This window comes from Pithys albifrons, chromosome 7, assembly GCF_047495875.1.
Source record: "Pithys albifrons albifrons isolate INPA30051 chromosome 7, PitAlb_v1, whole genome shotgun sequence".
In the NCBI taxonomy this organism is placed as follows: Eukaryota; Metazoa; Chordata; class Aves; order Passeriformes; family Thamnophilidae; genus Pithys; species Pithys albifrons.
Genome location: NC_092464.1, coordinates 47,671,584 through 47,699,539, shown reverse-complemented (window position 1 = coordinate 47,699,539; position 27,956 = coordinate 47,671,584). Strand labels below are relative to the sequence as shown.

At 42.8% G+C, this 27,956-nt stretch overlaps 1 protein-coding gene across 1 annotated transcript in view; it reads right to left on the bottom strand.

Moving 5' to 3' along the window:
- The window catches only part of EEPD1 (endonuclease/exonuclease/phosphatase family domain containing 1), a 61,917-nt gene that overhangs the window by 23,935 nt on the left and 10,026 nt on the right, over window positions 1-27,956 (bottom strand). The window contains exon 2 of the mRNA XM_071561407.1: window positions 3,686-3,737. Within this exon, the coding sequence (XP_071417508.1) occupies window positions 3,686-3,737 (52 nt within the window). The remainder of the gene's footprint in view (window positions 1-3,685; window positions 3,738-27,956) is intronic.

Below are 27,956 nucleotides of genomic sequence, written 5' to 3'. Positions count from 1 at the left end.
CTGCCTGAAGAAGAAACAGCCTTGAGAGTCTCCATTAACACCTGAAAAGTGCAGGGAAGAACATTTGACAGAATGCAAAGCATATTTTTATTTTTCCTACAAGATGAATGACTCTTCCTTCACAACCTCCTGGCATCAAGCACAAATAAGAACCATTATTTTGGCATACCTGTTGCCTATGGAATAGGACTACAGAGTTAAAATGCTAAAACAACAACTGATGTGAAATGTCACCTGACTAGGCAGTTTGATCTGCTAATTACTTATACAGACTTCTTTTTAAACTTGAAAACAGCATGTTCCTAAGAAGAATTATTTTTCCCCTTCCTCAAATAAATACAATTAACATTTGCCAAGTAGAATTCTTCATCTGCAATTAAGGGCTTCCCAAAATTAGATCAAACAAAGTACTCAAAAACACATTGGGGCAAGAGTGTCTCTGGGAGCCTCTCCCAGAGTTGTGCTTCTGAAAGAGGAAGCAATGCTTAATACAGGACTCAGCACCAACAAGCTTGCGTGCCTGAGCCATTTCCTTCTAAAGCCTGAGTGGCCTTGAACCCTTGTGGGGATGAGGCTGGCACGACTGCGAGCTCTCCCGTGGCATCTCGCCATCTGCGTTCCTCACTGGCCTCGGCAAATGGCAGCAAACTTTCTGAATCGAAGGCATGCAAGTAATGCAATCCCATAGCAGCTGGGGCGAGCTCAGCAAGGAGGTAGAGGGAAGCAAACAGATCGATTGGAGGTTCAAGGCAAGACAAAATACAGGTAAGCACAAACTCGGTTTTAAGCTGCTAGTAAGACCACTCACGTGACTTCTGGTGGAATGAATCTGACAGGCTACAGCCAAAACAAACACAAACAAGCCCATCTCTGACCCAGAATTTTCACCAGGTAAACAATCCTGTTCTTGTGTGACCTGGTTCACTGAAACAAGTTATTATTTTCTTGTTCCTCTTAACAACAGCAAGTGTGGTACCAGGGTGCAGCTCCACAAGCAGCACCCCCCAACTCAGAGGCATCCCATGGCTTCCCAGAAAAACAAACCAGCTGATGAGCAGCATCCAAGGGTCAGTCAAACTTGTCCCAATCCAGTCTCAGCTGTAATTAAACCCTGCAGATCATACCTTCTGTCTTGGCAACCCCAGGCATAAACACTGCCAAGTGTGGTAGATCTTTGGCTTAAAGGGGCCATTTTGGACCAATTTGCCAAAATATTAGGGTTTAGGAAATTAAATAGAGCCTTCCCATGACATAAAGCTTCTCACAAAGTGTTCAGTGTGTTTTCAATGGCCAAGACACTTTAAAGACATGTATCTAAGATAGTCAGAATGGCATGAAACCCTTATGCAGTAAGCAATAAGTAAATCTATGACATGCAGCTTTTGGAGGACAGAAACATTCTGCTACACAAGGGGAAGGCTTTCCCAACATACCCTCAAGGGGTACCCATCTTGTCAAGACCTCAATGGTTTAAGCAGCCTGCTCTGACAGTCTGATGCTTCATGTGCTTCACCTCACAGTCCATCTGTGTTGGGCATGGCCAGATAACTTCATGACACAGCCCTGAGGTCCTGGTTCTCAACAGACTTGCTACACATGCACTTCACTTCAATGTGATTTAATTTAATGGAGCTAATTTGCAGCACAAACACTACAGTGTGTCTGTAGGTCTTTTCAGGAGGGCACTGCTGTTCAGCAGTGGGCTTCTACTCATTGTGGGTTTCCATGCAAGTGTCAAAAGTACATAAAAACACTTCCAAAGTTGGCCATTAAATTTTAGAAATAAGAAAGTTTCTGAAGTTCAAAACCATGTATGACAGACTGGAAAGTGCCCTATACAAAGAACACTTTTAGATTATTATGTTCACTGCTTTCTTAAAGAAAACTTCCCTTCAAAAAACCAGAAACCCCATCTTACAATGAATATTAAAATATTATAATTTAATAATGTTCTGTATTCCTACAATATAATGTATTCCAGTACTATAATGCTGATAAATAATGATGTACGGATAGAAAATATGATAGCACGTGTTCTCAAAACCTAACTCTGCAAGCAGGCTGGACAAGGGATTCTGTTCTAGGCTATGTTCTTTTTTCCCTCCTGTACTTAAAAATTAAAGACATCAAATTTCTTTGAACTTACATAATTCCACCCTGTTATCTTCCAGAGAGCTAAACTGGCCTTTTAAATTCATTAAGCTTGGCATCGTATGAAAGACGATATCAAATATTCAGAGAACTTGATTTAGAAAGATCAGTTTTCTGAGGCTAAGCCTTTCTGAAGAGCTTCCTGCAGTGCTCCAGACAATGCCTCAAACAGCCATTCCCACCAGGCTGAGATCACCTGCCCTCACTAGGACATGTTTTTGGAGGTGTTGGGCCAAAGGGAGGTACAGGTCCAATGGAAAGAATGTACAGGGTGTGATGTGCCAGAGAGTCCAACTGCTGCACAAGATGAACATTTGTGAATGTTGACCTGTTTTGCAAAATGGGTGGTTGAGAACCATGTCTTCTTCACATTTGAAAAACTACAGCTTCATCTGTCTAAGCCTTCTGTCACTGCCTTTATCAAAATCTACTTCCTTGGTTCAAAATCAGAGCTCACAAAAGCTAGAGAAGAAATGCCCCATTTGAAATAACTGGGTGGTACGCAGAACCTCTGTGAAATGCATCTCCAGTCAGTGGCAAAGCACCAGGCTGAAGCACCCACTGCTGCTCTATTTCCTTTTACCCCATAATTCCAGAGTACCCAGCAGATGCAGCCTTCACACAGCGCTACAGGGTCTTCTTCACACAGGAGGGATGTGTTCAAGGCAGGAGCAGATTTGCTCCTTCCTCCCTGGGCTTTGCCAAGCCACTCGTAGGTACAGAGGGGCTGCTTGGGTTAGCACCATCTCAATGCCTGCCCTAAGGCAGTAGTTTTTCCATTAAGGCTCAGAATCCAGTTGTTTCCTTTGAATCCTAACAAACATATCATAAGTCTGTGCTGCCTCCCAGTTGGCTCCTTGGCTTGCAGATGAAGGAAATGGTGTAGAAAGTGAAGGGAAGCCACTGGTTCCCACATGAGTACTGGGAATCTAGTCCTACCCTCCAGGTGAGAAAAATCATAAAACAGTAGAGAAATACAACATTTGGTTCCTCACTCAGTAGAAGGACATCATAGAATGGTTTGGGTTGGAAGGGACCTTAAAGATGGTATAGTTCCAAGCCCTCCACTATCACAGGGCTACCTTTCACTAGACCAGCTTGCACAGAGCCCCATCTAGCCTGGCCTTGGATGCTTTCAGGGATGGAGCATCCATAGCTTCTCTGGGCAACCTGTTCCAGTGCCTCACCACTTTCACAGTAAAGAATGTCTTCCTGATATCTGCCCTAAACCCGCCCTCCAGGGTAATGCTGTGCTCACAGTACCTTGGGTGTAGAGCAACACCAGGTTTTATTATTTACTGCTTCTTATAAAGCATTGCTTTTCCCCAGCTTGTGGTAAAATCAGAGAACAGCAAAAAACACGTGGTCAGCTTGGACAAAACATCACCCCTCTGCCTCCACACACTACGTAGCTAGGAAGATGTCTTATTTTATGCTGTATGATTTTCCACGAAGTTAGGAAGCACAACTAACACAGAGGGCTTTAAGAGCTTCAATGTGTTAGGTCAGTTGTATTAGAGAAATTTTTAAATACCTTTTCCAGTGCTTCTCTGTCAACCAACTCCTGCACAGCCAAAAGCTTGATACTGTAAGAAAAAAACAGAGAGAAAAAAAGAATGAATCACTCCATTGCAAGCATTACAGAAACACAAGTAACAGCAGAACTGAAACTTTTTTATCTTCTCTCTTCACAGAAGAGATACAAGACATGCTCAGGATATAACAAACCAAAGCAAGAGAGACAGTGTTACTTTGTTTGCCTTGAATCAGCCATACCACGCAGGTTTTTTGGTTTCCAAATTACAGGCATATCTGAATTCACCTCACAGAGAAACTGCACTAATCACTACTTTTTTTAATACCCCAAATTAACACCAAAGGATCTTCTGAATGACAAACACAGAAAAATATTCTAGAGATTTCTATTGTTTTTAGTCAACTTTGTTCTTCAGTATCAGCATGTTTCTATGAGTCCCATGACAGTCGTTCCCAGGGATTTACAACATTATATATGAGATACAGTAATAAAGACAACTCAATGCAAGAATCTTGAGGGACAGATGAAGGAAATGTGTACCACTGTTTGAAAGTAGGGTAGAGAGGTAATCTGTAGTTATTATTCTGGTGGTGCCCTTTGCTGATCAACTCCAAATTTCTTTGCCTACTGAATCTTTTCTAAGTTTACCTCTAGGAGATAAATCCTGCACACTGAATTTCGTTCACTTCAACAAGAATATTAGAGCTATTCAAGCAGGATTTTGCCCTGTAGACAGGCAAAATCACAGATAAATCTGGGTATATAAGAGAACCTTGTATGACATCCAATCTTTCATAATCAGTTTAATGACTAATTAGAAATTATCCATCCTCCTTCAATTTCAGTTTCTTTCATGTGTGCTCATGCTGTGCTAAAGTCCAATCTTTTCCATGGTAAGGAATTTCAGGAAAGTATCTTGTTGCAACCCTGCCAAGCTGCAGGGCTCACAGGACAGGTATGAACCTGAAAAGTATAGACAGCAGGTCAAAGGAGGTGATCCTTACCCTCTATGCAGCACTGGCAAGGCCAGACCTCACACTTCCCCAGCTCTGGGCACTCCCCACCGAGGGTCCACACCAGCTGCCTTGGCCAAAGAGTAGAAGGGATCAACAGCACTTCTGCTTAGAGAGCTGGGCATCTACTTTAGGATGTCACAGTTAAGTCTGTGTCCACCTAAAATTCAGCTCTCTACAGCTTTGGTGTCTAATTGAAGCTTGCATTTAGATTCACTATATAGTTTAATGAAATAAGAAACTCACTGTCCCAAGGTGGTTCAAACCACCTATCCTAGCATCATCCCTTATGTCCTTCCACAAGGACAGAAGCTGCTGTCACCCTACACTGCCCCAAGCCAAACTTACAGAAAGCTGGCAGGCTTTTTACCCATGAAGTAGACCTGTATTGCAACTCCAGCTGCTCACTTTCCTTACCCAGTCTTAAAATGAGTCACTTAATATATTATCCTTGGACTCTAGAGGATAATTTCCTTTACCCAGGGATACAAAAACATTTCCATGGCAATAGAAGACTCAAATGATGCATATAAATATTGTTTAAATGACTCTCACCACCCTGTAGACACAGTAAAAAGCCAGTGAGAACAGTCGACATAAAAGTATGCCAAAGGATATACTACGAAAAGTTTTATTAGCCTTTCAAGACCTCAGAGCAATATTGCAGAATTCTTGAACATCCACTGGCCTCTTATATGTTGATTATGTACATCCCTCCTGTGACTGCAGCTGGCAAAACATAGCTTTAGTTCTGTCCTTCTACTGTTTTTCATTGGAGGTGGAAACACACAGCATAACCCCTAAACACAAACATGCTTTCACTTTAATGGACTTCTGTTTTACAGATGTCTTCAAGGCATCATAAAAAGTCTATATTCAATGAATTATAAAAGACCCCCAGACAACAGATTTCTAGTCTGTAGAGGCTATTATTACTAAGACAGAGAGGGTAGAGATGGTTCATAAAACAATGGAATAATCAGAACAATGAAAAAGGTATTCCATTAAAGTCCAGCCACTGCAGTAGCAGGGGATATGTGGTTTTGTGTTACTGTTTGGTGAACACAGTAGGCTTCACACAAGCATTCAGCTGAACTGGAAGACACTTAGGGAAAGTACAAAGCCAATACAAGGTATTTTTAAACATAATTTTCTTTACAACTCTGCCAGCACGCAAAATAAAGATGGGATGGGGCACCAGGCAAAAAAGGCACCTCCATTTACAAACACTACAATATTGTGCTCCATTCCGAAGAAGCTTAGGCTGATGCACCTTAGAGAACAAGGTCCAATAACACAGGTAGTAGCAATGAAGCCACAATCGAGACCTGGCTCCGAATTCTGTGGTCACTCCTTCATTTTGATGACCTGAAGTAGTGCACTTTGGAAAAACACAGGATGGGTGAGAGGGAAGTAGGCTAACACACACATGGAGGCACCCAGGATGCCCACAGCCAGCTGGGCTGTTACAAAGATGGCTTCAAGTCTGTGTATACTTAGTAAAAGCTAACATTTTGCCATTCCCTTCTGCTAGCTGGACAACAGTGTGGGTTTTGTTATGCAAATTACTTTTGTCTTTTTCTTTTTGAAGCTAGACAGTTTTTGATTACTTCATCAAATCAATGAAGGCTGTAGATGATTCTATCAATTGACTGATTTATTTCTAGAATGTTATTTGTGATTTACCTGATACTCAGTAGCTGCAGAAGAAAGATGTAGACTGCCTCAAATTAAAGTACCATTTTCATTAGAGATCATGATCTTACTGTACAAATCTACCTTTGTTCCCATTTACACCTCTAAAGCCCCACAAGAACTGGTATACATTTATTTAAAACAAAGGATACGGAGTCACACAGAAGCAAGTAAGGAAACAGGGAGCAGGAATCTTTTTACTTTATTTCCTTACGTTTATGGAGGTGCTGTGCTTTTGTTCAGAGGTGAAGAACCCATATGAAGGATTTACATTCTGCAGAGGTACTGCACATGCAGGGCCAGAATCAAATCACAATTCAAAGTTGTTACATGATTTGCAGCAACACTTGTTTTACCTCTGGTCAGACAAAAACTTCCTCTACTGTTAAAAATTGAGAGACCAATGTGTGCCTAGTACTTTACTCCTTTCTCCTCAGGTGACATCAGGTACTTTTTCTGGGTCAAAAGGAATCGGCAAATGCAAATATCAGCCTTTACACAACCAGTTTGAAAATCCTTCCTTCCTTAAAGCACCATTGCAGATGCTGTTTCTGCCCACCGGATTACAGCCCACTACCTGGAAAATTGCTTTTGATAACCAGTTATTTACTGCTATTTCTTCCAGTAGTTCCAAGCAACATTAGTATGTGCTACTTGATGCAATGTCAGCTTGGAAATGCAGCTTCTTTTAAGACTGCTGCTTTGGGTGTTTCAAAAAGAAAACACACTGTTTATTTAGGCACTACATCAGCAATCTTACAACCACAGAGAGCAGCTCGTAAGTTTATTTGCTGTTTGTAGCTTTTGCATTCACCAAGTATTTCACAGTAGATGGGAATAAACTCAGCAACTGAGAAAGACATGGAAGAAAGAGCTCTAATAAAAAAAATCTCTAATAAAATGAAAAGAGTTACCAAAAGCCAATATGGAAAACCAAGACTCTTGGCATAATTTCTTTCATCCTCACCCACATTATGCAAACACTGAGTCATGAATATAGTCATAGAAAAATCGTATTTCCCAAATAAACCTGTTGGTTCCTGGAGAGCCTGCTGTAACCTACCAGGTTTAAAGTACACTGGTTAAGAAACCTGTAATGTGAGTAACTATACTGACCGGATGAAAAAGGCCCTGCTTAAATCTGAAACCTTATTAAAAATACTCACAGACTCAATTACTTATATGATCTATTTAAACAAAGCTATTGAAATTAATATCCTGGCACCCTAGCCACAGTCAAAATACTTGAAAACATGCAGTAATCAGGATGAAGGACTCTCCTCCAGCAGTAAAAATATGCAAACATGATGTGCTGTCAAGGAAACATGACTCCCTCTTTTTTTGGCTGTGGGTGATGCATAGCATTCTCCTCTAAGGGAATTCCTTTTGGTTTCCAGAAGGTTAGTCACAGTGCTGAGCAAATGCCTATAGCTACAGCAGATTACTGTGCCTCAGGGTATCATTGCAATTCTTTCCTCAAATCCTTCTCACTTAAAAAAAACACAAAGCACTGGGTTACTATCTCTAATCACACATACCCAGGAATGTCTTCTCAGCATCTTCTGCAACACTGCAAACTTGCTGATAGGTCCCTTGCTGGCTGGTGCACTCCTATTCACTGTGAGCCATCACAATTATGTTTAATTTGCATTGAGCTTCACTTCCCAGCTTGAGTTCACATTACCCACAAAAATCCCATCTGCTCTTGGAGTATGGGGGTTTGGGGCCTTTCAAGGAACCACTGCAGGATCATCTGCCTGCAAAACAGCGAGGGTATGGCTCTGCGGCAAGGCAGATGGGATAGACTGAGACCACCAAACAAAGCCGATCCTAGACCCATCCACACAGAATGCACCTCAGGTCTTCAACTGAGGAAGAGGAGCTGCTTCTTCCAAAACCAGCTAGGAAGGTGTTTTAGGGATAGGGAGGTTTTAGAATTACAGACAGTTTCTGGACCATTCCTGCACAAAATTAGAATTGCAGCCATTATGGACAGAGGTCACTTGGCTGCCACTAACAAGAGAGGGTCTCCAGAGCAGACCCCTGCATCAATGAGCACAGTGATCTACGTCTGCTGAGCCGAGCACAGCAGGGAGCTGGGGTTCCCATTCAGTGCAGAACCTGGTAATTTTGATGAAAAGGGAAAGAGGAGAAAGTGAGGAAAATGTGAAGCATTAAGTACAGCAATCAGAGAGTCAGCAAAGTGTTTAAGAGAACACTTGGCCTCTCTATGGTGTCCTACAAAAGCTGCAGTGATCCAAGGTGGCTGCCAAGGTAGAGCAGCAAGACCCGATCTGGAAGCTGGCATTCCCAGTGTCTGGGACACCTTCGTAGCCTGCAAACAGCTCATGCATGGTGAGTCTGTCCGCATACTCCCACTTGGCTTTTCCTTCCCTCCTTAGCCTGGAACCACAGCTCCCTGGACTGTCAGTGCTGCCTGTCTTCCACCTGAGGGTTGATACAGCATGTGGCTCATTGCCAGGCATCACCAACCCAGGCTTGTCATCCAGCAATGTCAAGCAGCAATGAGCTGAGGATTAGTCTCAATTTGCTTTGCAAGCTTATACCTCTCTGCTCAAGGCCTGAGTTTTTCCCAAAGTCTCATGCTTTCTGTTCACCGGTGCATAAGCTTAAATTTAACAATAGCAAGAAATGCCATTTGACTTCTCTAGGTTTTTTGTCTCTATCTTCAGCACACAGCTGTACCAAATCTGGGTTCAGCTGGACTCCCAACCATTGTTACAAACAGCCCATGCAAAAACCACTCAATCCCAAAGCACCATTTTGAACAACATTCAATAATTCCCTTCTGCCACCCTTTTAGCTCACTGACTTTTGCCTTTGTTCTTGAGATAAGGTCCCATAACCACATCATAGCACACAGTGAAATTTTATGGAAGACTTACACATCCAGGAGCAGGAAATGGATGCACATAACTGAAGTGCTTGATGACACATTCACGTTAGAGTTAGTGAAAAAAAAGAACAGGACAAGACTACTTGGGTCATCAAATTAACACGCTAGATTTGTATTTGCAGACCTTACAAACTGGCCATCAAGGAAAAAAAAAGGGAAAAAAAGAAAAAAGAAAAAAGAAAAGAAAAAAAAAAGAAAAAAAGAAAAAAGGAAAAAAAGAAGAAAAAAAATTGCAGCTGAACTGTGATAGTGGTACCTGGAAAGGAGCATTGCCCATCACCTGATTGCTTTCCCCGTACCTCACCTTGGTCTAGAGCTCTCCATCTGCATCACAGCCTCTCTTCTTCCTTGGGCATTTCCAAGATGAGGCTGAGTAACAACAGGGATGGGGAAGCTACAGACATGGGTATGTGTTCACTGGGAGGGCTGTGGTGCCTCCCTGCTGTAGCCAGCTGTCAACAGCCTGAGGTTAAGGGCTGTGATTAATTGTTTTTTAATCGTTTTGATCACAGGCAGATGCTTAGGCATCAAGCACGTGCTTTCCCCACATGGAGGTTGGGGAAAGAGGCTAGCCCAAAAGTGAGGAACACAGAAAAACACAGATCTAGTGGCTTTAAAAAATGGGGGTGCAAGGCAGGGGATGGTGGTGTGTGGAGGGGTTTTGTGGGATATTTTTGTTGTTTGGGTGTTTGTTTTAAATACAGAGCTGCTGCTGGAATTTGTCCCTAGCTGCTAACACCTAAGGAGTCTCAAGGTTTTGCTTCCTGACTTCATCTGCCCCAGTGACAGCTACACTGCGTAAAGGCAGGTGAAAGAACAGCAGGCTCTCACCAACAGCATGGTAGACTATGTCTAACACGGTGGGATGATGGCAGAGCAAGTCTCTGAGCACTCTGGGGCTGCAGAATGATCTGTGCTGCCCACACTGACCAGACTGACGGGTGACCTAACTGGGGTGCCTTTACAGTGAAGGAGCAGCAGGACATCCATCAATGCATGCACTGTGAAGAGCCATCTCATTTTTGCTGGTATATCCCATTTACAAAGTTGTATCTCCCCATCAAGACTCTGTTTGCTCACACCCCCATAAAAACTGAAGCAAAAGGAGGAAAGGCAAAAAGCGTGCTTAATGACTTTCAGCCTCATAAACTTCCTCCACCTACCCCTGTGAAGTCTGACAAGGAAAAAATAATCAGTTTCTCCTTCTCCAGTAAAAGCATCTGCATATTCTCAATCGCTCCTTAAATGGAAGGAAAAATTGTGTCCACTGCCACATCTTAACAGCTGCTGGAGGCCACTGGAGAGCTTATGAAGTAAGCTGATGGGCTTGGATGAGAATACCATGCCATATTGCTTTGGGATTAGCTGCCAGCTAATGACACAACAATATGAATTGGAAGGTTCTCAGAAAAAAAATGTATCTACAGTAAGAAATAATTATGATAAAATCAGGGAACTTCATTTCCTTTAAAAAATTATATTTACTTAATATATATTAAATGTATTTTTATATATCTATATTATAGATACACATAAAATAGATACATTTCATATATAATTTTTAAACATATTCATATATATACATATAAAAATTTATTTAGGGCTACTTTTTTGCAGCTTCCTCATTTAGATGGAAACAAATGTTCTTTCATGTGTAATCACCACTGATTTGCCTGCAACATGGTCTGAAACCAAAAAGCAGATCAAGGCACCACAGCTGGAAAGGGAACCAGGAGTAAATGGAAGGAGCAAAGAAGTTGAAATCCATCAAGCAAATTGGCAGTGTAGCCCAGGCCACACAAACACTCTTCCTCCAACAGCTGCATCCACAGATCCTATTGCATTATGTGAGTGATCGGAGTATTTGTCATGGGGAGAAAGGAAAGTGTAATGGAACTATAAGAGGGAAAACATGAATTATAGATGGTTACTACTGAGAGTTGAAGGGGGGGGGGGGGGGAACAGCAGCATTACCCAAGCTAACAATAGTTTACTCCTTTCTTTTTCCATTTGAGTAGTTCCCTAGGTTCAGGGATGTTCTCTTCTTGCTATTTTCTTTCCTAAACCTACAGCAAAGCCACTTTTTTGCAGGATCTATGAACTTTGCACAGAGGGTCTGACTCATGTTCAACTGATGCTGTGGTTTCAGCACAGCTATATCATTGCAGGAACAGAAAGATGATTCATAAACTCTGGGCATTGTGTATTCCCACTGCACGAGAGCAAAACCAAAAAGGAAGATTACAAGAAGAGCCAACTTCTTCTTAGCACTCTGGAAGAGAGCAAGGCATGCTCACAAAATGACCCAAACCACAACTGGCTGGAGAAAGCACGTGAATGCCCATGTATAATGAGACCTGGAAGCATTCTTGAACACGTCCTTGGGAACACCCAACCCAAGCTCTTTTCAAACAGATGAAATCCATGCTGCTGTGCATACCGACTTTTACTGCATCAGTGAGCAGAGAAGGTCACACACAGTAAAATTAAAAAGGGAGGTGCTCAAAACTCCCAGAATCCCAGTGAGACTAAAGAAACATCATTCTTATCCAGCTTCCAAGAAGAGGTGTCTCCCGAATTGTGAGGCACTGATGCTCATCAAGAACGTCCATATTCTGAGTGTTTCTACCGTAGAGAGGTAGAAACCTCTTCCTCCACACAGAGAATCAAATCTCAGGCCTAATTATTTCCTTTGTCAGGTAAGGTGGAAGGAGATGAGACATAATTTCCACTTGTATAATATCTCTCTTTCTGAAGATTCCCTCGATGTTTTATACTAGAGGAAGTCACAATAGGGTCATCCTTTGCATGCACATAATGCACATGTAAATACTCTCCTTTCTTTCATTATCATATTCATAAAGATTTGCTAACTCATCCCCATTTAGAACACAGAGTACCGAAAACACAAGCCCTGAGCTAACTGCACTTTTTAGAAACACTTGGCTAAGTTACAGGCCATCCTATGGCCTTTTCTCTTGATGTCCTGTTGTTCTTTCCTGTCCCTCTCCAGTCCTGTCTCTGAAAATTGGTGTAATGCCAAGAGAGTAGCAGCAGTTAGAAAACTAAAAGGCAGGGAAGACTTCCAAGGTCCTCAGAGGAAATGCTGGTTATTAAGGGCTGGGATACATTGCACTTGATTGAACAGACCCAAAGTTGATTCCTGAGAGGCAAAGGTTAATTAGATAAATGGCTCAAAAGGATCAATCTGTTCTAACCCATAATTTCCTGGGTTTTTTTTAATTTTAAAAGAAATTTTAAAATAGACTAGGCAGCTGAAAATATGCCTCAAATTCCCAAATGCATGAGGTGAAACCACAGAAGGCCTGGGACTGCCAGTAACATAATGACTACAGAATGGTAGACTAATGAATAAAGAAATAGTGAATCAAATACCTATATTAAATTATACTGGATGCAGCAAACTTGCCTGTACATATCTTCTAACAGGGACCATGTACATGCAGTGGCAACGCAGCTTAACTTCCAACACAGTCCAGGAGGCTTCTCTGTCACCACCTCCACCTCCACTGGTTGCTCCTATGCCAAACATTTTACTACATGATAATTTAAGCAGCAGAAGAGAGGACTACTGCTAGTGGCAGGGGTGTGTGTGTGTCATATTCACTCACAAAAAAATACAGGAGTTGTTGCAGCTCACTTCTGACAGAGAGCAAACCAAAATCAGCTGCCCTCATTAAAAAAAAAAAAAAAAAGAAAAAGAAAAAAGGGGAGAAGGAGTTGGCTTTTAGCGTAATTTAGGTAATGATAAAGTGTATTTTCCTTCTTCCATATTTCATTTCTTACTGTATTTAGCTAAAAGCAACACTGTTACTGTCTTTATCCAAAACAGTTCACCTTATGTTCAGTGGTTTTGAAATCGGGCAAAGTCCTCTGTATAATGTTCACAGTGACAGGGTTTTTATTTTTTAATTTTTCAAAGGATGCCTGTTTTCCTATAATTCTGCAGAAGGAGAGAGGCTCACAGAAAATGTTGTGTTTGCAGCAACATTGATTTCTTCTGAGTCATAAAACTGGACAGGGGCAAGTTATTTAACTTGCACTGAATTATTCAAATCTGTCCAACAAGAGTTGAGAGCAGGGTTGAAAACAAAAATTTAGGTCCTAAAAAGCAAAGGTGACTTAGAACTTCCAAATATAGGCATTATGTTATAGTGTACACGGTCTCTGGCATTTGGCTCTTTTTCTGGATTTTCTGAATCATTCCCTGCTGGGGTAGACTGCATTAATTCCAGAAACAGCACCTTCTCCTACCCAGTCTTGCTCTACTACAGCAATGGAAAAATTTAGTAGTTCTTAATTGAATCAAATGGACATGTTTGAGAAAGGGCACACCACCATGCTACCATTCTAACATGAATTACAAGGCTACCAATAAAATTATGGGGCCTTAGGAGCCAAAGTGGTTAACAGTGACTCTCCTTTGAAAAATCTCCCTCTGTGTCCCTGTAAAACACTGGGAAGAAACAAAAAATTGATTTGAAATAGTCTGCTTCCCTTTCTCCATTGGATACGTGAAACTGCACTATCAAGTTCTTATGCGAAAGCCTGTCATGGTCCCTTATTCAATTTCAGAATATTACTTTGTCATACATGCACATTCTTGTCTCAGAGAAATGAGTTTACCTGGTTAAAAACCTTACAAAGGAATACAGTGAAAGTCAGTTTGTTTTGTAAAATACATGCTCAAGAGCAGTGCTGTAGTTTTATGGTAGTACAACCGTGTTGAGCTGGCAACGTCTGAGCACCAGTAATATTTAGCCCGGTGTTGTGCAAAGAGTATTGAAGCTTCCTGGTTGAATCTGAATACAGAACTTCAAAGTTTTCTACCGTCCACTCTTAACAAAGAAATTGACCCTCAAGAGTTGGCTCCTACTTCGAAGAGGCTGGCAGAGTGCCACTGCATTTGGGCATTTCATAAAGCATCTTTAGCAGAAGACTTCGTGCCAAAATGGAATTGTTTAAGTGGTGGAGGAGGCTAAACATCAGGGATTAAAATAGAAAAATGTACACAAGAAGTGCTCAGAGAGACACTATGAAATCGCTGAAGAGAAACACTGCGACAAAGAGAAAAGAGCACTACAGAAAACAAGAGCAGTGCTCTGGTCAAGTGCACTCTTCTCCATGGCTTTTTCACAAGCAGCTTATTTTGTCTCACGAATTCAAAGACATTTTGACAAAAAGGCTAAAATGAAGTGCATCATTATAACAGGTAGAAAACAAAGCAGAATCTGTATTAGCAGACATCCCATAGGTTTTAAGGACTTATGGCCAAAAGCCAGGTCATCCAAGTTATCAGAGTGGAGCTTCGGAAGCTGGTGACAAGACCTTGACACCACAGTGCTCTGCAAGAGCAAGGGGCAGGCACCCAAAGACTGTCAGGGTGACTGAGATCTTGTCACCTTGAGAAGGAGGAAGGCATGGGTTTCACAAGATAACATTCCTGCATTACTATTCTGACAAAAGTCTCTAGCACAGGCCTAGCCTAACACTGTCGAGCTTGCACATCAACAGAGTGGAGCGCCAGTCAGCGCAGCCATCTGCTGCATCACACCCAGGAATGGCGTCAGGACCCACTGCCAGCAACTGGGTTGCTCTCTTTCTAGCTTCTATACCATATGGTGAAGGAAAGGTTGCAATAGACAAGAATTACTCAAAATTGTCACTCAGCTGGCCCACTTAAAGGTTACTGAAAACAGAACAATTTGGTACCCAAGCTTTGAATGAATATGAACATTCATCCTTCTAAAATTGAAGTCGATTGCACAGTCCAAAATGCGAAGCAAAGAAATTGAAAGCTGTGAAAATAAGATAGCCAGAGGGAGCAAAGGCAGAAAACGTGAGTTTTTGTGTACCAGAGAAGATGACACTCCTCCGTCTCGCAGGCACTGAAGCTTTTAAATGTCAGAAAAGCCATGGAAGACAACTCAGTAAGGCTCTTCACAACTGGTGTTGATGTCAAGCTATAAAGAATTTTGTTTACACTGATACTACACTCTTAGGTTGCCAGAAATGAAAAGAATATTTTAGTCAGAAAACAATAATCAGCCAATACTGAGGTTGCATCTGCAAAGGCCCACAGAAAACAGCAATTAGATAAGAAAACTACCTGTCAAATAAGAGTAAGAAGTTAAAAGCCTCCTTTCCAAGAGCTAATTAGAAAAGTATCCTACCAGCTTCATCTACAACATCATATTAGAATAGAGAATTTAGCTTATGGGGTATTGGGAGTGCCATTTATGTAACTTCAACCCAAATAGCAGACCAGACGGTCTTTCTATTAGTCCAGTTGTTTTGTACTTTAATAATGACTTTGAAGTGTGATGAGGGTTACATGAAGCTTAAGCTTCTGGTCAGCCAAAAGTCACAACCGCATATAGTCTTTGCTCCGAGTATCAGAGTAACACGGAAAGGTTTTGATTTAAACCTCCAGGGGATGCATCACATAGCTGTAACTCTAATCCGGGAGCAATGTAATCCGTCCTCAGGTCTCAAAGTCAGAAAAACTGGTTGAGTAGGCACTCTCCCGGCCAACTGCTGTGCTCAAACCAGCCCCTGCTCATTTTGCTGGCAGAGCTTTCTAGCAGAGATACACTAAGCAGAAGGGACAGACCACTCAAACAGAAAATACGCAATATAAACATATAGCCGAGCAGACTATGCACAGGCTGCAACCATTCACTTTTTCTACTGCATCCCAGAAAATTCCTTGAGACTCTGTGTGGTAGAGTCCTCTACCAACCAAATACTGTACGTCTGTCTCCAGCAGTACTATGGAACCACAAACCTAGGAACGTTGGTCAAAAGAGATGGCTGGATTCAACAATGCCCTAACACAGGAATAATCATGAGGTCAGCTGTAGCTTCACCCAAATGAGTCTTGGAAACCTTCAAAACACTGAGACTCCATGACCTTGGGATAACATTTTCCAGTGCTACACCAGCTTCTGAGTGAGGAAGCTTCTTCTAATGTCTGTTCCGAAGATCCCAAACGAACCAATTGCCCACTTGTACTAAAGGAAGGGGTTGTTTTACCTGCAGGGCTGGGCTATGGGCTTCTGTTGACACAGTCAAGTTTCTTCAGGATCTTCAGATCTCAAGGGCTACCATCTGCCACAGCACCCACTCCCTCAAATTACATACTGTTATAGAGCACAATAATTTATTACCCATCATAAAGGATAATTACCCTGTGTAGCAAATACATACTGCCACAACGGTCTTTGTTGACAAAGGAAAAGGCTTATCTGACTAGATACATAGGTCAAGTAAAGTTTTGTTTCTCCTGTCACAACAGTAGCTTGTTCCAGATTCTTTGGAGGACAGGATGAGACACAGAGTAAAGAAGGCAAACAGCTTCTTTGCTTTCCCCCCTGCTCTCATCTCACATAAAAGAATGCCACCACTGACCATATTTGCATCTCATTCGGTGATTCCCAGGCTTTCTGGGCTGTAACTTGCTGTCAAGATTGAAGCTGCATTCTGTAGCAGACGACACGCTGTTATGAAACATTTAACCAAAAGATACTACAGAAAGGATGTCTCACCAACCATGAGACCACAGTCATGTCAGTCACACCTCAGGAATGGGTAAGGAGGAGGGCAACTAATCCTTTATTTGAACTTCTGCCTAGTTCCTAACCTGTGTGGCATTTTCTGCCATGGATTTATTAATGTGCCATCTTAAAAGTTGCCTTGAAGCAAGTACAACAGAAGGTTTTCACCTTGTTCTAATATGTATTTAGAAAAGGGCACAGTTGAGTTACTTAACATTTGCTTATCACAGCAGTCTCTTTGTTATAGTATCTCATGACTTTGAGATCAGGATGAACTTTATCACTTAAGGCACCTCATTAAAATAATCTATTTCTCCTACAGAAGAGGGAAAATCTGAAGTTTCTGTGATGGAAGATAACACTGAAAGTTTTAAATTGTGGAATACTTACACGTGCAATAACCAGTTCCAACTCAAGAGTGTTGCATGGGCACACACACAGAAGCTTATGTCGCTAGCAATAACAGGCACTGTTACAAAAGCAGATTAACCATCTTTCAGTCCATGTCTGCAAAAACATTGTGTACAGCAGCCTGCCTAGTAAATGCTTCCCTGCAGCTGAGGACCGTGCACAGGAGCATGGCAGCTCACAGTTTCTCCTTGGTCACAAGGAAAAGCCACGTGCTGTGGAAGCTCAAGCAGACTGCCATCAAAGTGGACCCTCATGAACCTCCAGGTGGATGGGCAGAACAGCCATAAAACCAGGACCCCATGTCATTTCTCGAACAGGTCCTGCAAGTTCAAGGGCATCAGTCATGACTTTATGACAAATAGAACCACTGCATTTGTCAGAGTAGTTAAAAAAAATCAGCAAACAAAAACCAAATGCACTGTAGTCTCAGCCTCCAAGTGCTCAGATTTGGTAAGGAATAGTGTGCCATGGTTGAACAAGGCCTGGCAGAGCAGCACCATGCTGAAACACAACAGCACTGCCCAGGCACGCTGCTCCCAGTGCTAGCACCACAACCATGCTCAGCCCTGGCCAAATGCCAGAGTTGACCACCTGGGGAACCTCCTCCCATGCCATGTCCCCACCAGGCAGCACCTCTCCTGCCTGTCTAATTTAGTGTCTTCATACACTATTCCCTGTGGCCCTCCATGTGCTTTACAGAGGCAGCAAATGGTGATACCCCCAACACATACAGCCAAGGTATAGTCTGTCTCTTGCAACAGCAGATAACATGGTTTGAGCAGTCACCACTCCTGCTCAGAGAGCTGCATTCAGCAGCTGTTTAAGTGAAGCCAATTTACTTGGCAGACAAGAAGCTCCCAGATTAACCTGGATCAGCTCTGGCTGCTGAGAAAGAGTAACAAGCAGCTAGCGGAAGGATCTCAAATACGTGCTGCTTTATCACTGAACAGAATATGCCTGAAGCTGCAGAGAAGTGACACAACTCATCCAGCATCATGTGAGAGATGGAGATGGGACAGAACCAGAGTGGCTACAGCCCCCAACCATGGCCTCCTCCTCTTTGACCACCTCACTTTCTAGTGCCTCATTTAGACATTTTACAGTGCAGGAAAGCACACACATTATATGTGCTACTAATATAATTTAAAAGGGCTCCTACTTCCAATTTAAGGAGAGCATTAATACATTATTCACTACTTCAGCATTTACTCTTTGCTGTTTGGAACATTGCTTTGATTTTTGTAGCACCGCTGTTTTCCTCTCACCCTCCCAGTCAGACAAATAGTTCCTAGCTATAATTTTGATTACAATTTGCAAATATTGGTTTGTGGAGGATTAATTATGGTAGTGGAGGCAGAACAAAAACTTGGTGGATGACCAGTGCCAGTTTAGTTAGACGCACAGGACAGCAACGGGAAGTGTCACAGTCCTCTTCTCAGCAAGACTCTCTTAAGCAGCAGAAGTCTTAGGCTGCTTCTTTCTCAAAGGTCATCAAATAAATCCCCAATCACTGAACAGCTACAGCTTAATCTTAAATGGCCATATGTTATTTAAAAAAATAAACAGAAATTAATAAAAATTCAACCCAAAAGCAGAGCACCTAAGAAATCACACAGGCTGGGAGGATGGAAAGGGTCATTATTTCACTACAGAGTTCTCATTAAACACTGATGCCTGCAAACTGTCACAACTGCCACATGGAGATATGTAACCAGTTACTAGAGAAAGCTGCAGAAATTACCATTACATAAATTGCAGAGGGCTGTGTCTATAGAGGAAATAGCCCTCTGGTATCCTCTAAGTGAAAAAAGAAGGATTTAAGGTCTAAAGCAAGGAAGACTTGCCATATCTGCCTCACTAGATGCATAATGGGGGACAATAAACATTATTCTGCTGTGTCAGCTCTGTCACCAAAGGGGTTCCTTTAGAGAGGGCACAGGTAAACATAGAAGCAAAACCCCAAATCCTTCTAAATTTAAAAGGATGTGAGCTTGTTGGGGATTTAAAAAAAAAATCTCTTTAAAGCTCTTCAAAGAGCCATGGAAAGGAGATTTCGTTAAACACATGATTCTCACCATCTTCTTATTTGTGCTATGCAGCGTGTGTAGGGCAAAGATTTAAGGCGCTTTGCCTGTGAGTGGATGCAGACTGACTCGAGCTGCAGCAATGTGCGTTCCCTGAACTGAAGTAACCCTGCACAGGCAGGGATCCAGCCAGACATCTTAGGGGTTACTAGGATTCATATTTAAAGAGGAGAAACACTGACTCTCTCTCTCACTAATAGAAATAAAAATCGTCAGAGGCAGATGTCTCCATGTGCCTAACTTCAGTTGGATAATATGTGGCTGGGATTGCGTTGCCACAGGATTTAATAAGAGGAAGTTCCCTTATCTCCCTTGGTTAAGCAAAAATAACATGCCTTTTTTTGCTTTATAGAGAAATGAGAAAAATAGCACACACACCACATAGCCTCTGTTCTAGTGTAAGGAACAGGAAAAAGAAGTTCCTGACATTATGCAAGTCCTAGCAGTGTAAGAAAGTTTAATAGCATTCACCAAACTTCTAATAGTGCATAACTCTATCATACCTGCACCAAAAAGATTATTTCATTTGTTTTCATGTTTACTGCTCCATGACTAATTCAAGGCTCAGAAATAAGAAGGGGTTTGGAGGCAGAGGACATTGACTAATTCCCCTTGCCATTTACCTTGGCTAAGCAGAGAGGTTTCAGGCAGCTGTGCAGCACACACAAGGGTACTGAAGCTTCCAGACACGGCATCACAGTAATCACTTCAATTGGACTGATTCTGGTTTGCAGTCCAGGTGGCGAGAAGAAAAGCCTCTGCACCTTCTCCTGATGAAGGGGAGTCCATGGAACAGCACCTCAGAAGGTGCCTGTCCCCACACTGGGCTGGCTGCTCTCAGATGGGATGACAACCAAGCACTCAGGGCTTCCTGAATCTAAACTAAAACAGAACTGCCTGTGGTCCCTTAGAAGCTCACCAGTCTTCCACTAGTTTAAGCAATAAAATACTAAGCAAATGACAACCCTACTCTGCCATATATATATAAGACAATGAGGAAAACCACATCGCTTCCCCCAAAACATAAAACCCCAATACACAGGAAAAGACCAGCCATGTCACAGATGATGAAAAGAAAGGAGGTACAGTAGCACTCAACTTTTTCACTGAAGAAAAAAAGCTGAGTGCAAGACTGCAATATGGTACCTCACCCTCAATAAGGTCACTGTGAAGCAGCACCATCCTTGAGGAAAGGAGCTTGAGGAAAGACAAAGTGATTACTAATGTAATATAGGGGTAGGATAAGTCTCTGGGTCAAAGTCAACCTCTTACTGAGTCCATAGGATGCCCAGTGAGGCAATTACAGCAAGCTCAGGTGGTCCCACTTGCAGCAGTTCCACATGTAGAAATGGCCACGTAATGACACAGGAGGATGAGGAAAGAAGTGGTGCACTTGGGGAGGAAAGGCTACAAACAAGAAGAGGGTGTATTCATGCCTTCCTCTTTTAGGAGACCATGGTGAGGAGAAGAAAACACGTAACACCTCATGACACAAGCAAAGAGAAAAATGCTAAGGAAAGCTTTCCCAGAAAAGAAGGGAGCAGAAAGGAGAATTTGAAATCATCCTTATCTTCAGAGAAAAGCATGAATAGTTCATGAAAAAAAATTACACAGTTTAGTAGTCAAGATGGACAGAAGAAGAGGCTCAGCAATCACTGGAGCAGATCCTCAGCAGTGATGTTCTTCCCTTCACTGAAAAGGGAGGACCCTGAGCTGGATGGCAGGATGCTGCTTTCTTCCCAGAGCCGCAAAGAGCACAGGGAAGATCAACAGAAAACCTCTCACCAGCTGAAGTCTACACACCATGCAGGAGGAGTCGGCCCTCACAGGCAGTGAGCAGCCAATGGCACAACTTCTGCCTATGCAAATAAACCCCAGTTACTGGATACCAGCTCCTACTTTGTGAAAGACAACTTTTTTTTTTCCAGTCTTACAAGAAGCCACTATCCATGTACATACATGCTAACAGTGGAGTTTCTGCTCAGTCATAAAGCACCCAAGCTCTCTGCCCTGACATATAGCAAGAAAGCCAGACACCTGTTCTGATGAGCCAGCAGGGGCAATGTATGTGTGCACAGACACAAAGACATGATGCAAAATGAGTTTGGTAACACCGAGAAGTGAGCCAATGCTTTGCTGGGATCCATTTACTCCCTCCAGTGCCCAGCAGGAAAACACCTCTGTCATCAGTCAGTCAGTGTCACCACAAACCACCTCACCACCAGCTCTGTGCTGAAGAAACCTCACGTGGCAGGCAAACCATCTGATTTCCTAAGCTGGCAGAGCCAGGGGGTTGGCCATTTGCTTTCCTCTCTCCACCTCCCCATCCCAAAATACAACAATGTTCTGAAACCCTCTTTCAAGAAGGGAAACACCCATCGTGTCTACAGGATGGGAGAGGCAAAAGGGATGTGGGTTAGCTGGAGGAGGTGCAGCAAAGTGCCTCCAGCTGCTGTGCCCTTTAAGGCATAGCATGGCATGACCTAAACCTCACAGCAGACAGCAGCAGTCCATAGAATAATGTAATCATTTAGGCTAGAAAAGACCTCGAAGGTCACCAGGCTCAACCATTAACCTAACTCTGCCAAGTCCACCACTGAACTGTGTCCCTAAATGCCACATCTACATGTCTTTTAAATACCTCCAACCTTTTCCCTGGGCAGCCTGTTCCAATGCTTGGCAACACTTTCAGTGAAGAAATTTTTCCTAATATCCAATCTAAGATCATGCATATTGATGTGGGATCTGGCTGCAAGGCATCCTACCCACCACCCACTTTAGCTGCCTGTCTCCAGGGAATGCAGCCTTTTCCACTGGGCATTGCTCTGAGGGATGAAACCAAAAGGTGTGAGGTTATGAATCACAACAGTCTGCAAAATTTGTAATTGTAGCTCTAAATTAGTCCTGCTATTTTTCTAGAAACTATCCTCACCATTTTTGAATGTTCAGAACAGGCAAAACTTTAAAGTTAGATCCCGACCCTGCAAAGGAGGCTGCAATATATATACACCACTGCTTTAGGGATCCTGCTCATGCTGCCTGCTGCTCGTGGTTATAGATGCTTCCAAGTTCTTTTCATTAGGAGAAACCCTGAAAAAGACCTCAAACTATCAAACTGGGTGTACGAGCTTGTCTAGCACACCTCTGTGAGCCACAGACCACAGTTTTAATTCAATCTCAGCTTCCTCCTCCTCAAATCATCTCCTTTAGCACTCCAGACACAGCTAATAACATCAGAAGGGACAGCAAAGTGAACAGCAGCACAGCCACATGTACCAAGGGAAGTTTTCATTTCACCTCATCTCCTAACCTGCTAGAAGGCAGGAAAAGATGATACTACTTTGCTGGAATAATTTTTTTTTCATCCTTTACTTATTCTTTCTCCCTGGGCACATGAATGTTTAGAGAACTGCGCAAAGTCTTCTGGAGCAGCACCTTCTGGTATGACGTGGATTAACCTCAAGGCCACCATCTCAAAAAGTATGCAACCCCAAACCTCCAAAGTCAAAATCCTGCAGTAAGACATGTCCCTGTAAAGAAATTTGAATATGTCTATATATTAATTACATTGTAGTCTCTGTCCTTGTATCTGGGTTTGGGAAGGAAAAAAGGACAGTTCAGTAGAAAGCATCCTCCTCCCTGTCCCATTAACCTGCTTTTATTTCCCCTGGCTACCAACACACAAAGAGAAACGGCAAATCAGTAGCAAATCATACTCCGAGTGACTGCAAGAGGGGGAGAGAGGGGGCAACGTTTCTTCTTGCTGAAACCCAGCAGCCCCACCACACTGAACATTTGTGCTTCTTGACAGCAGGCCAGCAAGCAGAGAAATGGAGCCTCACCATGAGCCAGCCCAGCTAGCCAGGCATCCTCAGCAGCACACCATAGAGCCAAGGGCTCATACCACCATCACACCATCCAGCTGCCCTCCGCTTTGGCTCATCGCTGATTCAGGGTTACATTATTCCCATGAACTGCAGCTTGTGTTCCCGCGTGGAAAGCCAACAAGGGAACATGCTAGCCTTCCGAAAAACCATACTCTCTGAGGAGGAGGGGATTAGGAGGGAACAATGTCGGAGTGTCTTCAGTGAGCTGGAAGGAATCCCAGCTTCCAGCTACACAATGACATGCAGGAAGGAGTTTTGAAAGCTTCCCAGTCACAGAGGACTCCTGCGTGCCAGGCTCAGAGACGTCTGGACATAAGAATGGCCTTTATAGCATAAGGATGCAAGAGGACTACAGAACCCCACACACAGAGTCGCCCTGGCCAAGTGGGGAATGGTGGCTCGAGCTTAGCTTTTTCTTTCTTGGCATTGGGTGCTAATTGAGTAATCCAGATCCTTAACCTTATTGAGGTCAGGGGCTTCAGCACAAAACAGTCTTAGAAACATCAGACTTTCATGGGAATGAGAAAGTCAGCTTGTCTAGACCCAGAGCTCTCCTAATATTGGAGCTGAAGTGCAATTGTATGTTGGAAAGGGATGACAGGAGGAGATCATGCTTGATGGGATGCACATAGTGGTGCAAAATTATGTCTTGTGCAGTTTCAATATGATTTGCATGTTTCGTAACAAGCTCCAAGGCAGATAAAGCAGCTCATAACAAACTACATGCAGGGTATGAAACAGGATTGTTTGGATGCTCTCAAAGATATTCCCCATTGGTTCACTCTGACGCCCTGCCAGCCACTGCAATGCAATACCTTCCTCCAGTCTGCCACAGACCTTCTCAAGCTTGAAGAACTGATAACCCCCAAAACTGGTGGAGAAAGGGTGAAGGTGGCAATGCAGCTACCCCCAGGGACGAGTTAGAACAGTGAATGCTGAGCCCCAGTGACAGTTTTATTGGATTCAACAGTGGATATAAAGCAATATAAAGAGGTCACCAGTGATCCTTCTCAATGGTGCTCACACACCTGCAGGCTTACAAAGTCCATGGTGGAGAAATTATAAACCTTTCAAATACTGATCCCATTCCTATTTCTTGATATTCTGCAGATGAAGTAATCATTGCTCCATTGAAAGCATTTCAGATTATTCGAAGAGGTGTGCCTCACACAGACTTTGTTACTGTGACTGCCTCCTAAAGTTGTGCCATAGAAACAATCTATGAAAACAATCAAACCAATGATTTAATACCTATACAGAATAACACAGTACTAAAATATCAAGCCTGCCATGCATTGCACCCAGAAGGCAAAATGCCAGTAAGGAAAACAGGATGTAAAAATAGGGTGACAGGGAAACATGCAGAACTGTTTGACTGGATGAAACATTCAGGAGGATGAAAAATTCAGGAGGATGAAAACAAGGAATACTCAAACTGTTCAAAATTTAACCACCAACTGAATGGGGAAAAAACTTCTAGGTTTGACAGTGTTTTCCAGAGCATTCCAGTTTTGAGGAGTAGACCTGGGAGGTGAAACCTTCTTCAAGCACAGGGAATAATAAAAATGGAAGCAACCGTCTCTGTGCTTTTTTTTGGATGGTGGATTCATGACACTGTATGACCCTTGCACCTTGATAATAGGAAACTGGCTGCAGCAGTTAAATACACATGCAAAATCACTGCTCCAGAAGAACTGAAGATTATAGACCATCCTACTTACACTCCTAGTGAAAACCACACAGGTACAACTAAAGAGAGTAGACACACTTAGTGCTGATCTGGCTGTAGACTCCAAAACAATCCCACAAAACATACCAGTAAATACTTTAAAAACTGGGGCACAGGGAGCCTTGCATGGGCAGCTCAGGCTTTCTCCTACAAATACCAGGGATTAACCAAATCCAGTAGGCACTGATGATAAATGGCACTACCGTGACAAAGCTGATATTCCGCCAGTACTTTCTATTTTTAAGAGATATTCTGAACAGTGTGCTGTGTTGAAGAGCTGCTAGACAAAAAGATTCTTCTGATATAAATTCATCAGTCTCTCCTCACAGAGCTGACGTCTCCAGACACTATCTTTGGGAAGATAAGACGCATATGGAAGAGGAATCGTAAACTGTCAGTGCAGCTCCCACCCATACAGCATAATCAGATAGGAAAAAATGCTGAGCGCTCGCGCTGCCAAATGCCTAACGTACACACAAACCCCTTTCAAACAACTGCTCTAGGAAGTTAAAAATAATTCCATGTTATACACATCAGGAAGCTGACAAGTTGTTTTTCTGTGAGCTTTTAATACCTCCAAGGAACAGAAATCAAAAACATAAATCCTTTTTGCCTTTAAAGCAGTGGTACAGAAGCCTCCTCTAATTGCAAGAATTCCTAACAACTCCTGAAATAAAAGACAAGGCTGAAGTTTTCAAGCAGGTTTTGCCTGAAACTTGAGATATCTTAACCGTCTGAAAAGAGGCCTCAGCAGAGGAGAAAGAAATGCTGCAGCACATCTTGGAGCAAGAAGACAGTGTTACAATGATTTAGGAGAAGTATCACAGATGATCCAAGGAAACTGAAGTCCTCAGCCTTGTAGGTGACAGATGATATCATTCAACCCTTATGGTGCGAAAGCAAAGGTTTGATCAAGAAGCACTTGAAATAACTGGAAGTACTCAAGTGCAAGATGATTTAAAAGCCTAGTGGAGCCAGAGGTAAGGCTTTAGGTTCAGTAAGACTGGAAAGACGACATGGAAGGGGGTCATGCTCAGGTTGCAAGAGCAAGTTTCAAAGATAAGGTCAAGGACAGAAGTAAGTTAATGAGGCAATTTCCTTTCTACCTATGGACAACCAATACACAAGATATCTCCGCAGTTTCCAACTTTCAGTTTCTTTTTGCCAAATTTGGGTCCACAGTTGGGCAATACAGAGGGTCACCATCCTTGCACACAGCTCCTCAAAAAAGCTACTTTACACACGCAAAAAAAAGAAAATCAGAAATGGATGGAGAAGCAAGACAAATCACAGTCAAGTCCAAGTACTCTCAGATTAAAAAGGTGAAACACCACATACTTGGAGGTGACTTTTGCAGAGCTTCCATCCACCAGCAATGCTTTCAGAATTTTTACTGATAACAGCTCCGCGAGGAAATTGTCCGAGTATTTCTTTAATCCACAAGCTGATGTCTGAGAACTGTTCAACTCCTGAAACTCTATTTCATCCTTTAAGCACTTTTCTGCAGTGCTGCTTTGCACCAGAGAACTCAGAAACAATCAAAACAAGACACTGTGGTGTTTCTTGGTAACCAAAGGGTAATCTTCACCAAGAGATCCCTCCGGGATGTGTTGGAAATACATCTGTGCTATCTGCCAGCCTTACCAACCCCTTTGCCCTCACCCAGGCCACATGCTGCTCATTGCTCAATGCTGTTTTCGGGAGAGCAGCCAGCACAGAGGACAGTGGGCAGCCCTGGTAGCACAGTCTCCATTGATTGTGAAAGAGAACTGTAAACACAGCTAGAGATAAGGGAAAGAGCTCTACAAAGGACTACCTGGAAGATAAAGGCAGATAGCTGCAAACTGCACTGCCATTGCTGCCAAAACCATAGGAAAACTTGGGTTGGTTGCAAAGCATAGTCAGGTACCCCTGAGGCATTCTCCTGATGATAACATGTATTTTAGCACTTAAGTCAGTGGTGGTTCTGGTGTTTTACATACAGGAGTGGAACCTGTTGCAGACACAGTGTACTTCCTCTCCCATGTCTTGTGGGGGCTGGTATGTACTTCACCCCAAACATCACAAGAGCGAAACAATTCAAAGATTTCCCTAAGGTAGGCTTAGGGAAAGGGACCCCGTCATTGACTTGAGTGAAAGAGCCACATCAACCTATGTAAGCTTAGATGGTATTACCACTGGAAAATTCTGGCCCTGTTAGAAAAGCAGACTGTTTTAAAACAACTAATATGGGTTGTTCCCAGCTAAATCTATCCGCCCAGATAGGGGTTCACACTTCTCCATATTTTTGTCGGCTTAGAAGGAAGAAAAAGGAGGAGTAAGGTAGTAATTTTACATGCTGTGAGAAGTAGGTTTGACAGCAAACCTGTTGAACTGGCCTCACATGTATACAAACAAAACTTGCCTATTTTAAAGTTCATTTTTCAATACCAAATTAAGATTTGCTTTTGTCACAACACCCTGCAATTCAGCAGCACTGACATGGAACCACATTTGGTCTTGTTTGTTTAAATAGAATAAATAAAGAAAACCAAATATAAGGCTTCTAAGTTAAGATGCAGTGTGTATCCAACAGCACACTGCTTCCAGTTTGGCAGAAAGGTGACTAACCTTTATGCCAGCCAAGCCTGGGCGAGGGAGGGAGGGCACTGACCGGCAGTGACCTCAAGTGAGCCTGGAGCAAGCCCTTGGTCGAGCGCCTGCGCCTCGGCTGGACTGCGACTGATGGACCGACACGGAAACGGAGGGGAACAACACAGCTATAAATATCAGGGAGTCAAAGGATAAGTCTGAAGGCAAAAGCAACAGCCTCCTTATGCTGCAGCCTGGAGAGGTTTATGCTTCCCCCTCAGTCTTCTGAAGCAAATGGAACAGCGTTTCTGCAGGACTGGCAGCGTGTGGTGAGCGCCAGGGATTTAGGGCAGGGAGGCTGCCGCCGCCACACGCAGCAAAAGC